The 16646-nt window shown below is 45.7% G+C and overlaps 1 protein-coding gene across 4 annotated transcripts in view; it reads right to left on the reverse strand.

The window, feature by feature from the left end:
- LBHD2 (LBH domain containing 2) overlaps positions 1 to 16646 on the reverse strand; it is a 90902-nt gene that overhangs the window by 11713 nt on the left and 62543 nt on the right. For all 4 annotated transcript variants that reach the window (XM_077251473.1, XM_077251386.1, XM_077251556.1 and 1 more), the window contains exons 2-3: positions 12210 to 12297; positions 11671 to 11851 (exon numbers count right to left, since the gene is read on the reverse strand). In XM_077251473.1, the coding sequence (XP_077107588.1) occupies positions 11671 to 11851; positions 12210 to 12296 (268 nt within the window). In that variant the 5' untranslated portion in view covers position 12297. The remainder of the gene's footprint in view (positions 1 to 11670; positions 11852 to 12209; positions 12298 to 16646) is intronic.

The raw sequence follows: 16646 nt of genomic DNA on the forward strand, positions 1-16646 counted from the left end.
CCCCAAAAGGCGTATTATGACTTAGCATTACAGGATGCCAAAAATACGCCAAATTAAAAACCAATATTTTGGCAGTAACTATGTCCATTAGAGCTCAGGGAGTCCACCGCTGGGAGTATGCTGACGATAAACCCCCTCACTCTCAGATGTTTGTAATTTGTTGCACCTAGTCCAAAAGTGGCTGCAGCCAGAGACTTCCACTCCTGCAAAGATGGTCAAGCAGGTGGTGATGGACAGGTCCATCCACTCCTTTCCCAGGCCAATACAAACCTGGGTTGCTCAGGACGACCCCTAGAATACGGACAACCTGGTTGGCCTGGTTGAGAGATACCAAGATGTTGAGAAGCTTCTCAGAAAACCAGACATCGTCACTTCTAAGTACTGGGATACCCAAAGGGGGGGTGGGCTCACCACTAAGGGTGGCTAGACCCACAAATCGGGGGGGGGGGGCATCCCAATCCCGATGAGGGGTCCTCTAAGGCTGCTAAGGATGTGGTCTGTCAGCAATGTCACAATCCTGGACACGTAGCCGCCCGGTGTCATATGTCCCCTGAACCAGTGCAATGCACTGCAGTTGCTACTACGCCTATCCGGCCTGCAGTGTGGATAGTCAACCTGGCAAAGAGCCGCAGTCGGGTACCGTGTCATTCAATGGGGTAATAGGTCTTGGACTTTTGGACTTCGGAAGTCTTGTGACGCTAACCAGGGACTACCCTGTAGCCAGAGTGACCATGGGAACAGACTGTGGTACTTCGTCCCATGAGGTTGGGGTAGTAAAGAATGTATCCATCCTGTCATACTGGGGTGGGATTTTTCACTATTTTGGAACTTGTGGCAAATGGGGGCTGCACAGAGTGTCCCGGACAAAAGCCAGGTCCCTCTGGAAGAGATTCCATCAAAAACAAAGATGGAGGAGTTTTCCCTATGTGTCCTCGCTGGAGAGGGGGACGAGAGGGGGCATTTAATAATAATAATAATAATAATAATAATACTGATAATGTTACCGTATGTAATGGAGTTGCTCAAGAGACAGGGGCTCACACCAGGTCCCCACAATTTGCCGTTAATGGCGATTTATTGTGTTGGGTGACCAAACGGAGGGAAGGTGAGATTGAGGAGCAGCTGTTAGTTTCAGGACCTTACCGGCGGAGAGTTTTAGACATTGCTCATTCACATGTTTTGGGGGGACATCTGGGGGTAGAGAAAACTCAGAAGAGGTTAATGCGGAGGTTCTATTGGCCAGGATGTTACTGAGAGATCCTAAATTATTGTAGGTCTTGCCACACCTCGTCAGATAACTGCTCCAACTTCTCATTTACGAAGACCATTAGTCCTGTTACTTGTGATAGCAGTCCCCTTTCAGAGGATTGCCATGGACCTAGTAGGTCCCCTAGTTAAGTCTGCACAGGGCCATCAGTACATCCTAGTGGTCATGGACTATGGAACCTGAAGTAATGCCACTAAGATGCTCTTCGGCTAAGAGTATTGCCCGGGAGCTTGTCCATATCTTTGCTAGGACGGGCCAGCCAAAAGAGATTTTGACGGAACCCCCTTCATGACAGAACTGATGAGAGAGTTGTATACAGTCCTCCAGATTGCCCAGCTGCGAACCGTGGTTTATCATCCGCAGACTGATGGCTTGATAGAGCGCTTCAATAAGACCTTGAAGGCCATGCTCAAGAAGGTCATTGAGAAGGACGGTGGAGACTGGGACTATCTGCTTCCATTTCTGCTATTCTCTATCAGAGAAGTTCCTCAAGCCTCCACTGGCTTCTCACCATTCAAGCTCTTGTACGGTAGACATCCACGAGGGCTCCTGGACATTGCCAAGGAATCCTGGGTAGCTGAGGTCAAGCCACACCGGAGCGTCAATGAGCATGTCACCCGGTTGAAGGAGAGGATGGCAAAAGTAATGCCTATCGTGAAGGAGCATCTTCTCCAGGCCCAGAAGGCCCAGGCAAAGGTATATAACCAATCAGCAAGGTTGTGGCAGTTCCAGCCCAGGGACCACCTGCCAGGGCGTACACAGGTGGTGGAGCACAACGCGTTAACATGTAAGGGTGAACCTAAAGCCCTAGAGAATTCCCGAAGCATGGCAGGAGATAATTTCAAAGGAGGTTAAGAGAATGCTAGACATTGGTGTGATAGAGGCGTAAAAAAATGGATGGTTGAGTCCCATTGTCCTCGTGCCGAATCCTGACGGTGAGTGGCAGTTTTGTAATGAATACCGCAGGCTTAATGACGTCTCCAGTTGTGATGCGTATCCAATGCACTGCGTGGACGAACTCTTTAAACGACTTGGGCCCGCAATGTATATTACAACCCTTGACCTGAAAAAGGACTACTGGCAGATCCCCATGTCCCAGAGTGCCAAGGAGAAGACGGCCTTCTCGACGCCTGGTGAGTGTTTCCAATACATCAGAATGCCCTCCGGACTGCAGGGGGCCCCAGCTATCTTCCAGAGGGCGATGAATCGGATCTTGGCTCTACATAAGAAGTTGGCTGCGGCATACCTTGATGACATAGTGATCTTCAGCCCTGACTGGAGTAGTCATCTACCAAAGGTACAGGCGATCCTGGATGCATTAAGAAAAGCTGGGTTTACCGTAAATCTGAAAAAGGGTGCCATAGGAAGGAAGAGGACGCACTTAGGCTACGTTGTCAGGATAGGAGAAATCAAGCCACAGTTAAACAAGATCGAGGCAATTCAGAAATGGCCGCAACCACTTTCCAAGAAGCAAGTGAGGAAGTTTCTTGGAATTGGGGGGTATTATCGGCAGTTTATCCATAAGTTTCACCATAATTGACACACCATTAACGGATCTCCTTAAAGGCACTAAGTCGATGATGGTTAAATGGACTCCTGACACAGAGATGGCGTTTCAAGAGCTGAAGCAGGCGCTGTGTAAACATCCAGTTCTGGTCGCCCTGGAATTTACAAAAGAATTTGTGGTCCAGGCGGATGCTTCAGAAGTCAGGTTGGGAGCCGTGCTGTCTCAGGAAATAAATGGGGAACAGCATCCTATCCTTTATCTGAGCCAGAAACTATGCCTGTGAGAACAATTATGCTATTGTCGAGAAGGAGTGCTTAGACATATAATGGGCCATAGATACACTGAAATATTACCTACTAGGCCGAAAGTTCAAACTAGTGTCAGACCATGCCCCTCTGAGATGGTTAAGAGATAAAAGAAGGGTAATAATTAGTGATGAGCGAGTGTACTTGTTGCTCGGGTTTTCCCGAGCATGCTCGTGTGGTCTCCAAGTATTTGTTAGTGCTCGGAGATTTAGTTTTTTTTGTCAGCCTGAGTACATGTGGGGGTTGCCTGGTTGCTAGGGAATCCCCACATGTATTCAAGCTGTCTAGCAGCTGTAAATCATGCAGCTGCGTCAACAAAATTGCAATCTCCGAGCACTAACAAATACTCGGAGACCACCCGAGCATGCTCGGGAAAACCCGAGCAACGAGTATACTCGCTCATCACTAGTAATAATGGCTGTGTGACTAGGTGGTTCTCAGCCCTTCAAGATTTCAGTTTCCTCATAAAGCATAGACCAGGCAAGTTACATGGTAACGTGGATGCTCTCTCCAGAATCCCCTGTTTGGTGTCTGAAGGTGCCAAAACCCCCGGCTTTGGGCAGAGGGTGGGGGGGCAATGTGACAGGGTCACTGGCACTGTATGTGAGGGGAGATATGTGTCATTAAGATTGCTTTCTTTCCTGATCTAGAAATCCATAAGTTTCTCTCCGGCATGCTATGTGCTGAAGGGGCTACTCTTTTAGGTGAGTAGGTCAAAGATGGGTGGGACGCCTACTCCCCATATCTCCACCTCAAGGCAGTGGTTGGGGAGTTAAATGTTGAGCCAGTTTTTTTTTCTCTGTTGTGTGTTTGGAGAGGAAAGTCTCCAGACGTGGCTCCAGGAGGAGCTGAGGATTCTGTGTGTTCCCTGCAGGTGAATCCTGCAGGAAAAAGGACTCAACTGAACTTTATCTTTGTTTTGTTATTAGGCCAGAAAGGCCATGTTTACTTTGTTCAACCCTGCTACGGTTTATGCTGTGCTTTATTAAACCAGCAGCTGATTTACCACAAGAGTCGATCCTGTGCTTACCTCTGCAAGCAGCTGAGTGTGTCAACCCCTCAGATAACCCTAAAAGACATTAAAAGTGTTTTCCCAGAACTGCAACTACATCCATAGCATAGGGCATCATTTACTGACTGCTGGGGCTCCAACCTCTGTCACCATCACTGATCCTGAGTTACATCCTGTATTATACCCCTGAGCAGCACTCGCTATTCTGCTGGTGCAGTCACTGTGTACATACATTACATTACTGATCCTGAGTTACATCCTGTATTACACCCCTGAGCTGCACTCACTATTCTGCTGGTGCAGTCACTGTGTACATACATTACATTACTGATCCTGAGTTACATCCTGTATTATACGCCTGAGCTGCACTCACTATTCTGCTGGTGCAGTCACTGTGTACATACATTACATTACTGACCCTGAGTTACATCCTGTATTATACCCCTGAGCCGTACTCACTACATTACTTATCCTGTAATGATCCTGCGTTATCTTCTGTATTATACTCCAGAGCTGCGCTCACTATTCCACTGTTGGTTTTTAAAACAGTTTGCATGCTTGTTGTCAGAAACTCCTCTAAATGCTTAGCAGAGAACCTATCACACAGGGGTCAGGATAAAACTTAGTAGAAGAAGCTTTTTGCCAGAACAGAACATGCAGGATTTGGTAGACGATATTAGCTCTGAACTGTGAATGCAGCTCAGAAGTATATTATGTCAAGAACTTTTTATTAAGAGGAATCCTCCGCTTTTGAGAATATTGGCTTCTTCCTGACGATCAAGTTATGTTACATCTGAGTGTAATTGTATCTCTTTGGCTGGGAATATAATTGCTGCATTGTCATCTGGTATGTGGCAGCAAGCTGCGGTGCGAGCGTCGCGTTCCCACCACGGCTGACTTGCCAGTTCACAGTAAAATCTCTCTCTTGTATAATATATCTTAAAATCCCCTCTTGACCTCTTTTGTTTCGGGCCAAGAAGACAGACTGTGCGTTTCCAGAAATCCCACATTTTGTGAAATCGTTAAATCCTATAATCAGTGGCGTTTCTGTGAATCTTTCTTTCTGCCTGTTAAAACTCATTCGCTTTAATCTTTGCAAGATTTACAGCTGAATCACCAGCAGATCAGCTCTCACATATGACGGGGCCCTCAGAAGACAGGGGATGACCTAGTAATCACCGGATATAATATCCCATGTTCTTCTGTAACATCTCCTACCCCTGGCATAGAGCACAATATGTAACATCCCTAGATGACACTCCTGCAGAACATCTCACATCCCTGCGGAATATATCGTATCCCTAGAAAGATCTTTTACGCCTGCAGAATATCTCATGGCTCTTCATAATATATCATATCTCTCCAATATACAGTATCTCATAACCATTATATGTAGGTTGTTGGACACATAGTGGATAACAAATAAACCTGGAGTAATGCTTTAGTACAAGTAGCATATACACTGCAAGGGGTTAATTGGCCATGACAGGTTTATTGTGAGCAGCTGAAAAGTTGGGGGAGACAGCTGCTCACCATATCTCCAGCCTTGGGTGTGGCTCACTTTGTAAAATGAGGCCAAATTGTCCCACACAGTCACTGTGTGTGTGGAGGTTGCAGACCTTCTGGATTGTGTGGCTTTACTAAAGGACTAGTAAACTGGACTCTGTGCCAAGTGGGCAAACCAGCACTATTGTATGGACTTTTTAGTTTGTTTCACTTTGTGCCAGAAAAGGGCTGTATTTGTTTTCCTGTGATGTGGTTTATGAGGACTGCAATAAGCCATCCAGACTTTTAAATAGAAACGGTTCCTGTGATACCTCATATCGCTCCCAAGTGAGTAGCATTGTTACATTTGGTGTTAGAAGTGCGGGCAGCATTCCCAGGGAACACGTATGACTGCTCAAGAAGTACTGCATGTCGAGAGTGAAAGCGGCTATAGGCCAAGAAGCAGCGTCAGACAGCATGAAGGACCTTGATTAAACACCTGATGCAAGCCTAGCAGCACTAACAACAGCTACAGCAGCAATAGCTACAGCAGCAACAGCTATAGTAGCAACAGCTGGCACAACAGGAGATTGATTTTTCAATCCATAAAGTGGCGAGGAAAGCCTTACAGAAAATGATCCCTGGAGATGACATTGAGGACTTTTAAACCATTTTTTAAAGGGTAACCATACTTATCAGGGAAGCCACAAAAGGTTTACTATGATTTACCCTTACATGACATCAAAGAATATGCAAAATTGAAAACAGAAATTTTGGCGCACTTGGGAGTGACAATGTCTGTCAGGGTACAACAGGTCCGCCACTGGTCACATCGCCATGACAAATCCCCTTGCTCCCAAATGTTTGATCTGTTGCATCTCCTCCAAATGTGGATGCAGCTGGAGTCCTCTACCCCAGCACAGATGGTAGAGTGAGTTGTAATGGACCAGTTTGTTCACACCCTTCCGAGTCCGATGCAGACTTTGAGTTGCCAAGTGAGGTCCCTGGAAAGCTAATGACTTGCTGGCACTGGTCGAACGTTATCAGGGGCTGAGGGTTCCATGGGGAACTAACACACTCTGTACTGGGGGTGACGTCAGGAGGCAGAGAATAAAAAGGGGTGGGGCATCCAAAGTCCAAGGGGTGGCGGAGGCCATGCCGGGGGTCTCATTGGAAGAGGTAATTTGCTGGAACTGAACCAGGTCATGTGGCTGCCGGTTCTCCCCAACCACCAAGCAAATGGACTGTAGGATGAGACGCTGGTGTTCATTCTACGCATATCTGGCTTGAAGTGTGGACTGTCCACCAGACTAGAGGCTGCAAGATTCTCCTGTAAAAGTGAATGGTCTGCAAATAATGGGACTACCACACTCAGTGAGTTTGATGACTCTCATGAGGGCCACACTCCCTCTCAAATTGATCCCAGGAAAGAAGGTGGACATACACTGCATTCACGGGAATGTTAAGACTATCGAGTGGCCAGAGTGGTGATTGCGACAGGCCGAAGTACTGAGTCCCATGAGGTTGGCGTGGTCCAGGATTTATCGCAACCGATTATCATAGGCCAGGACATTGTGTTGTTTTGGGACTTGTGGGGGAGGGGCAGGGACCTCAATTGCTCAGGTAAGAAATGGGCTGGCCTTAAAGAAGTCTCACTAACTCCAGAGCCTGACAGCTTTCCCTTCTGTGTAATTGTAGGAGATGAGGAAATAGCATCCCTGGAGGCCAATATTCTTAAAATAGGGGTGACTGGAGAAAATTTTGGGTCCACCCAACATAGGGAGCTAACTCTAAAAGAAGCGTTCAATAAGGTAACTGTTATGAACGGCATTGCACAGGAGCCGGGGGGCTAACACCATGTTTCCCTATTTCATACTGAGTGGGGACTTATTGCACAGGGTTACTAAGGTGAGGGAGGAGATATTGGAATAATTCCTGAAACCAGGACTCTATAGACGAAGGATGTTGAACATGGCCAATTCAGTTGTCTTGGGTGGCCATCTGGGAATTAACAAAACTCAAGAATAGGTCATGCGGAGGTTCTATTGGCCCGGATGTCACCAGAAAATCCTAAGGTATTGCAAGTGCTTTCCCACCTGCCAGATAAATGTTCCCACCTTTCACTTCCGAAATCCCCTTGTGCACTACCCATAAAGGCATGGCAAGACAGGAATCCCATTGAAACTTCATGCTTGCTGGTTAAGCCAGAGTAGTACATTGAAGACGTAACAGTAGCCGAAACGTAGTTGAAGACCCAAAAACAGCAATGTCTGGAATTGCTGCAGCAGAACTGGGACCTGTTCTCAGATTTGCCGAGGTGCACTGAAGTAATATAACACGAGGTTCTGACGGAATCCCATGTGCAGGAAAATTCTAAGCCCTACCAAATTCCAGAAGCCTACCAAGAGCTGATCTCCAAGGAAGAGAACTGTATGCTGAATCTCGCTGCCATTGAGGAATCTAAGAGTGGGTAGGCTAACCCGATGGTCCTTGTTCCAAAACGCGATGGAGAATGGAAATTCGGTAATATCGGAAGCTGAACGAAATCTCCAAGTTCGACGCATATCCGATGCCCTGCGTCGATGAGCTGATCAAGAGACTTGGGCCGGCAAGATACATAACCATCTTGGATCTAACAAAGGGATACTGGCAAATCTCCATTACATCTGGATGCCATTCGCACTGCAGGGAGTGCCGGCCACCTTACAGAGGACCATGGACCGGATCCTTGCACCCCATAAGAATTACGCTGTGGCATACCTGGACAATATAGTAATCATCAGCCCGGATTCGGGAAGTCATCTGGGAAAGGTCCAGGGGGTGTTTGATGCTCTCAGGAAGGCGGCGTTCTCTTTAAATCCAAGAAAATGTAATATTGGGAAAGAAGAGGCCAAATACCTTGGATATGTATTAGGTAGAGGCGAAATCAAACCCCACATCAATAACATGGACGCAATCCCGAACTGGCTGAAAGCACTGTCAAAAAAGCAAGTTGGGGCCTTTCTGGGAATCGTGGGGTACTACAGCTAATTGGCAATGACAGGTTGATTGTGAGCAGTAGAAGATTTGGGGGAGATGGCTGGACTCTGTGCCAAGTAGGATAACCAGCCCTACTGTATACACTTTTTACTTTGTTTCATTTTGTGCCGGACAAAAGCTGCATTTGAGTTTTCCTGTCAAGTGGTTTATAAGGACTGCAATAAACCAGCCAGATTTTAAATAGAAACAGTTCCAGTGATAACTCATTTAGCTCCCAAGTGAGTAGCATTGTTACACCATACAATAATATATTGTATCCCTGCAGAATATTTAGCATCCACTCATATATTTGCATGTGTTATTGTTATTTATATTATTAAATTAAAATTATTCTAATTTATTTCAATTATTTTATTATCTCTAGTGTTATTTTAATATTAAACCAATATTAATCTAATTTATTTTATTTCTTTATTATTGTATTTAATTATTTTATTAAACTAATAACACAATGTATTATGTCTTCTATTGTTAAATTAAGTTATTCTAATTTATTGTATTACGGTATATTATTAAACTAATATTATTGTAATTTATTTTAAATATTTCATTTATTTATATTTATTATGTTATTATAAAACTAATATCACAATGTATCATTAACATTAAATAAAACAATAATAAATAATTAAAATAAATGTGAATAAATATAATCAGTATGAAATATAATAATAATACTACTACTACTACTACTAATAATAAATTAAATTAAATAATAATTTAAATACATAATAATAATTTAATATTACAAGAAATAACAAAATAATAATAAAAATAATAACAGAATTTGACTTTCTTATTTATTTCCTTTTTACACTGTCACGGATTCCAGTAGAATTGATGCTCTAGCACTGTCCTCAGTCCCCTCTTCAGCGCTGTATGTGCACTCGCAAGTCGATGCTGCTGCCGCTCAGCCGCTTGTTTGCACATCGCTCCCCGTGTGTAATGAGCGATTTCCCTGCTTTCACAATTTCCATTTATTCTCTTGTTCAAATATTCACAGAGCTCCCAACTGTGCGGGTAATGGGATGATCTGTGATTTAGGACTCTGATTCCCGTTCTTCTCTGACACGGATACAATGTATTTAAGGTACCTTCACACTAAACGATATCGCTAGCGATCCGTGACATTGCAGCGTCCTGGCTAGCGATATCGTTTAGTTTGACACGCAGCAGCGATCAGGATCCTGCTGTGATATCGCTGGTCATTGAACAAAGTTCAGAACTTTATTTGGTCGTCAGATCGGCGTGTATCGTCGTGTTTGACACCAAAAGCAACGATACCAGCGATGTTTTACACTGGTTACCAGGGTAAACATCGGGTTACTAAGCGCAGGGCCGCGCTTAGTAACCCGATGTTTACCCTGGTTACCAGTGTAAAATGTAAAAAAACAAAACAGTACATACTCACCTTCGCGTCCCCCGGCGTCCGCTTCCCACACTGACTGAGCGCCGTAAAGTGAAAGTGAAAGTACAGCACAGCGGTGACGTCACCGCTCTGCTGTTAGGGCCGGCGCTCAGTCAGTGCAGGAAGCGGACGCCGGGGGACGCGAATGTAAGTATGTACTGTTTTTTTTTTTTACATTTTACGCTGGTAACCAGGGTAAACATCGGGTTACTAAGCGCGGCCCTGCGCTTAGTAACCCGATGTTTACCCTGGTTACCCGGGGACCTCGGCATCGTTGGTCGCTGGAGAGCGGTCTGTGTGACAGCTCTCCAGCGATCAAACAGCGACGCTGCAGCGATCGGCATCGTTGTCGCTATCGCTGCAGCGTCGCTTAATGTGAAGGTACCTTTAGGAAGGAAATTGTGTCTAATTAAATTTTATTACCATGTATCAGAATTGATCAGGTTTTCCACTTTAGGCAGGAGATGATTGACCAGTCCTGAACCAAGGATCTTCATTATGTATCAGTGGTGGGATGGGCAATCATGCAGTGCCCAAAAAGTCCACAGAAGCAGAAGCTTGGGTATAATACAGGATGTAACTCAGGATCAGTAATGTAATGTATGTACACAGTGACTGCACCAGTAGAATAGTGAGTGTAGCTCTGGGGTATAATACAGGATGTAACTCAGGATCAGTAATGTAATGTATGTACACTGACTGCACCAGCAGAATAGTGAGTGCAGCTCTGGGGTATAATACAGGAGGTAACTCAGGATCAGTAATGTAATGTATGTACACAGAGACTGCACCAGCAGAATAGTGAGTGTAGCTCTGGGATATAATACAGGATGTAACTCAGGATCAGTAATGTAATGTATGTACACAGTGACTGCACCAGCAGAATAGTGAGTGTAGCTCTGGGGTATAATACAGGATGTAACTCAGGATCAGTAATGTAATGTATGTACACTGATTGCACCAGCAGAATAGTGAGTGCAGCTCTGGGGTATAATACAGGAGGTAACTCAGGATCAGTAATGTAATGTATGTACACAGAGACTGCACCAGCAGAATAGTGAGTGCAGCTCTGGGATATAATACAGGATGTAACTCAGGATCAGTATTGTAATATATGTACACAGTGACTGCACCAGCAAAATAGTGAGTGCAGCTCTGGAGTATTATCCAGAATGTAACTCAGGATCAGTAATGTATGTACACAGTGAATGCACCAGCAGAATAGTGAGTGCAGCTCTGGGGTATAATACAGGATGTAACTCAGGATCAGGAATGTAATATATGTACACAGTGACTGCACCAGCAGAATAGGGAGTGCAGCTCTGGGGTATAATACAGGATTTAACTCAGGATCAGTAATGTAATGTAATGTATGTACACAGTGACTGCACCAGCAGGATAGTGAGTGTAGCTCTGGAGTACAATACAGGATTTTAGGTTACCTTAGAGTTTAAGTGACTGAGAAGGTTGGGACAACCAGATCAGTGTAAATACTTGTTTCTTTTGTGGAACCATTACAGGAATGTGTAAGTATTACAGGCCTTCCATTGTTTTCAATGCATTTGTGGTACTGCAGAGTCAAGATACATAGTATACACAATTGTATGTCCTGTGTTCTAGGCCAGTGAAGACCACGTTTGCTCTTACCTCCGATATCTGAACATCCTTGGCATGATTTTGCCTCTCGTTTGTCATCTGTGGGTGGGATGTCCTCAGGAGGCCAGCGGAGTTCTCCGCTCTCTACGTCCCCAGATTCTGTGGGCTCCACCACTATCGATGGTAATCGCTTTGTCAGTTTTGGATGCTTGTCATGGGAATCCGGAAAGATCTGGAATAGGATAATGACACGGTACATGACAATGACACCTTCATTTTTTAAGGAAAGAAATAACAGACAAAATATATATCATCTATTTTACTTGTCTCATGTTCTACTTATGGCACTTAGAGAAGACGTGTCCCAGTAAAAGTCGCCTACATTTTTGTTGGCACTACAGAGGAGGACACTATGGGGTACGGGCTGAGTGTGTGCAAAAAGGCACCAGGTCCTTCATGTCGAGTTATCTTCATAATCAGGTCCTGATAAAATCCACGTCATGAGGCCGCCTCTAAGTTTGTGCCGAACTGTAAAATCTTTAAAATGAACCCAAAAGCTCCATGTGTGTAAAAAAAAGTACGGACCTTACCTGAACCGCATGTCCTTCAGCCCCGGACGTTGCACTAAGCGTAAACTCTTCCATCCCAGGTTCACACGTATTCATTACTTCCGTCATACTGCAGAGATGTATAAGACAATGAGAAGGTTATGAGAGCTGCACCCTGAAAAATACAAAAAGGCGCGACCGAGTGGAGAGCAGTATGCAATGACACCTGAAGACATCTCAGACTTCAATGACACCTGAAGACATCTGCGACCTCAATGACACCTGAAGACATTTCAGACCTCAGTGACACCTGAAGACATCTCAGACCTTAGTGACACCTGAAGACATCTCAGACCTCAGTAACACCTGAAGACATCTCAGACCTCAATGGCAACTGAAGACAACCCAGACCTCTGACCCAAATCTCCCCTGCCCCATCCTTCCCTTCTACTGCAAAATGACTTCAAATGTCAGCTGAGATTTCACAGAAATATTTGTATGTAACCCAAGGTCAAAAATGTATCTGTCAAGGGTTTAGCTTCATTTATTTGCTGGGATTTGGCCCAGATTTCATAGTTCAACCACCTAAGGCTGACAGAGGAGCATGTAACTAATGTATAGGAGAATGTGTGCATGACAATCCAGAGACTACACAGCGACAAATAAAAGACTGAAACATAGATCAGACCCATAATCCTACAACACATGGGTTAAATACCACTACAGGTTACACATGTGGCTCATATGGAGCCCTGCCCAGAGATGCAGCAATTTAACTACTATAATATTGCTCCTATGTACAAGAATATAACTACTATAATACTGCTCCTATGTGTCACGGGGAGACTAGGTGGGTGAGAGCTAATAACCCGGGCCCCTGCAGTTTCCCTCAGACTAGGGAAATGCTGACTGACCCTCTACCTGAAGTTTACACTGATGGTGTGCATGTCCAGGCCTCTACCCTCACCCTGCCTCCTGTTACAACCCTAAGCTGAAAACCTGCGCCCTCCACCCAGTGAATGTAATACACCAATACCCACAGTAAGCACAGACAAGGATAAAGGAAAATATACACCACGCCGCTGTCACTCAGGAATACACTATAAATGTGCAGGGCAAAATAAACACAAATATAGGAAGGAGTAAATAAGACAAAGGAAAATACACCACCAGCAACGATTCTCCAACAACCAGCGCTCCACTCCAGACCGAGATAACAACGCAAGACAGAAGCTATAATCGGCGACGCCCAATGATCCGGAGAACTATTTAAAGGCCATGGGCATGGCCCAGCTTCCAATCCAAGGATCAGATAAATTAACCCTGGAACAGCTGGACAAAACCTAGCCGACGCCAATGAGCAAATAGTGGTCAAAAGCGGAAGTATCGCTGTCTGTCGAACGACCTGGTCTGAACAGCGTCCGACATGACAGTACCCCGCCTTCTACGAGGGACCCCAGGGCTCTCACGGCTTATAGGACCCGGCTTGTCTGGATGGCGACGATGAAAAAACCTGACCAGCCGATCCGCATGAATATCCGAGGCTGGTACCCAGGACCTCTCCTCAGGCCGATAACCACGCCAGTGTACCAAGTACTGTAAAGTACAACGCACTACACGAGAGTCAACCACCTTGGAGACTTCAAACTCCAAATTACCATCCACCAAGACTGGAGGTGGCATAGGCGCCGCGTCCACAGAACCCACCACCTTCTTTAGAAGAGACCTGTGGAACACGTTGTGTATCTTATACACTGTAGGGAGCTCCAATCGGTATGCTACTGGGTTAATGACGGCGGTGACCCTAAATGGAGCAATAAACCGTGGACCCAATTTAAGGGATGGTATTTTGAGTCTTATGTTTTTTGTGGATAACCACACCCAGTCATCCACACTCAGGTCCGGACCTGGCACACGCCTACTGTCAGCCACACGTTTGTACCTAGCACCCACACTCAACAGGCACTGTTTAACTCTCCTCCAGACTGATGATAATTGTGCTCCTAACTGATCCTCCTCCGGAACGCCGGAAGAGCCCCTCTGACTCAAGGTACAAAACTGAGGATGTAGCCCATAAACACAAAAAAAATGGAGACTCCCCAGATGACTCCTGGTGGTGATTATTGATGGCAAACTCAGCCAAAGGAAGAAAGGTAGACCACTCCTCCTGGTTATCAGAGACAAAGCAGCGTAAGTACTGGTCCAAATTTTGGTTCATACACTCAGTCTGACCATTTGACTGAGGATGGAACGCCGAAGAAGGAGACAACTTGATCCCCAGCCGTGAGCAAAGTGCTCTCCAAAATTTTGCCACAAACTGAGACCCCCTATCAGACACGATGTCAGATGGAACCCCATGAAGTCTGACCACCTCCTGCACAAATACCTGAGCCAGAGTCTTAGCGTTAGGCAACGAAGGCAAAGGCACAAAGTGCGACATTTTTGAAAACCGATCAACAATCACCAAGATGACCGTGTTCCCAGCTGATGAGGGCAAATCAGTGATGAAATCCATGGAGATTTCCGTCCATGGCTTACTAGGTACTTCAAGAGGAAGTAGTGTGCCAACAGGACGGGAGCGGGGCATCTTAGCCCTAGCGCACGTGGTACAAGCTGACACGTATGAGACCACATCCTGTCGGATCTTGGGCCACCAAAACTGACGTGACACCAACTCCAAGGTACCTCTAACCCCTGGGTGGCCAGCCAGGACAGCATCATGATGCTCCGCCAAAACCTTTAGGCGGAGATGAAGCGGTACAAAAGATTTGTTGATGGGAAGCTCAGATGGTACCTCCTCCTGAGCCTCGGCAATCTCAGACTCAACCTCGGTAGTGAGAGCCGAAACCACAACACCCTTTTGGAGGATGGGTACTGGATCCTCCCGAGGTTCTCCCCCCGGAAAACACCTGGACAGAGCATCCGCCTTAGTGTTTTTAGACCCCGGTCTGTAAGTGACAACAAAATTGAACCGCGTGAAAAACAATGCCCAGCGAGCCTGCCTGGGGGACAGACGCTTGGCTGACTCCAAATACAGCAGATTCTTATGATCGGTAATAACAGTAACCTGATGTACCGGACCCCTCCAAGAAGTGTCGCCATTCCTCAAAGGCCAACTTGATTGCCAACAACTCCCTGTTGCCGATATCGTAGTTCCGTTCGGCGGACGACAGTTTCTTGGAGAAATAGGAACACGGACGCAAACCACTCAAAGATGAGCCTTGAGATCGTACCGCCCCCACACCAACTTCAGATGCATCGACTTCCACAACAAAAGGTTTTGATACGTCTGGCTGCACAAGAATGGGGGCTGAAACAAAACTGTTCTTAAGAGATTCAAATGCGCGCACAGCAGCCTCAGGCCAAACGGAGAAATTGGTACCCTTTTTAGTCATGTCAGTTAGCGGTTTAGCAATGATGGAAAAATCCTTGATAAATTTCCTATAGTAGTTAGAAAACCCAAGGAACCGATGAAGTGCTTTCAGGTTATCAGGCCGTTCCCAATGCAGCACCGCTTGCACCTTAGCGGCGTCCATTTTAAAACCAGAAGCAGACACAATATAACCCAAGAAAGGCAACTCTTGAACAGAGAATACACATTTCTCAAGTTTAGCATACAGCTTATTCTCTCTGAGAAGCTGTAACACCTGCCTGACATGATCTAAATGAGCATCACGGTCGCAAGAATATATGAGGATGTCATCTAGGTACACGATAACGAATTTCCCCAAAACATGCGAGAACACATCATTGATGAAATGTTGGAACACTGCAGGTGCGTTAGTCAACCCAAAAGGCATCACCAAATTTTCAAAATGACCCTAAGGGGTATTAAAAGCCATCTTCCACTCATCACCTTGACGGACTCTTATGAGGTTGTATGCCCCCCTGAGGTCAAGCTTGGTAAACCACTTAGCACCTGCCACCTGGTTGAACAAATCCGGTATCAATGGCATAGGGTATGGATCACGAACCGTAATCTGGTTCAACTCCCTGAAATCCAAACACGGGCGTAATCCGCCATCTTTCTTCTTCACGAAGAAGAACCCTGCTGCCACCGGCGAGGATGACGGCCTGATGTGCCCTTTGCTCAAGCTTTCAGCAATATAATCTTTTAACGCTTGTCTCTCCGGACCGGAGATGTTAAACATCCTTGCTTTAGGCAACTTGACCCCTGGTTTAAACCTGATAGAACAGTCATAGGGACGATGTGGCGGCAACTCTGAGCAACCCTTTTCAGAGAACACATCCACAAAATCCAGAAGTGACTTCGGAACGCTTGAAGTCACCGCAGCCACACATGTAGCCAGGCAATTCTCCTGGCAGAACTCGCTCCACTGAATTATGTCCTGAGTTTTCCAGTCAATTATCGGGTTGTGCATGGACAACCAAGGAAAACCCAAAACTACCTGAGCAGGAAGATTCCTGAGCACCTTACATGTAACCCGCTCGGAATGTAGAACCCCAATGTGGAGTTTC

Source organism: Ranitomeya variabilis, chromosome 1, assembly GCF_051348905.1.
Source record: "Ranitomeya variabilis isolate aRanVar5 chromosome 1, aRanVar5.hap1, whole genome shotgun sequence".
Classification (NCBI taxonomy): domain Eukaryota; kingdom Metazoa; phylum Chordata; class Amphibia; order Anura; family Dendrobatidae; genus Ranitomeya; species Ranitomeya variabilis.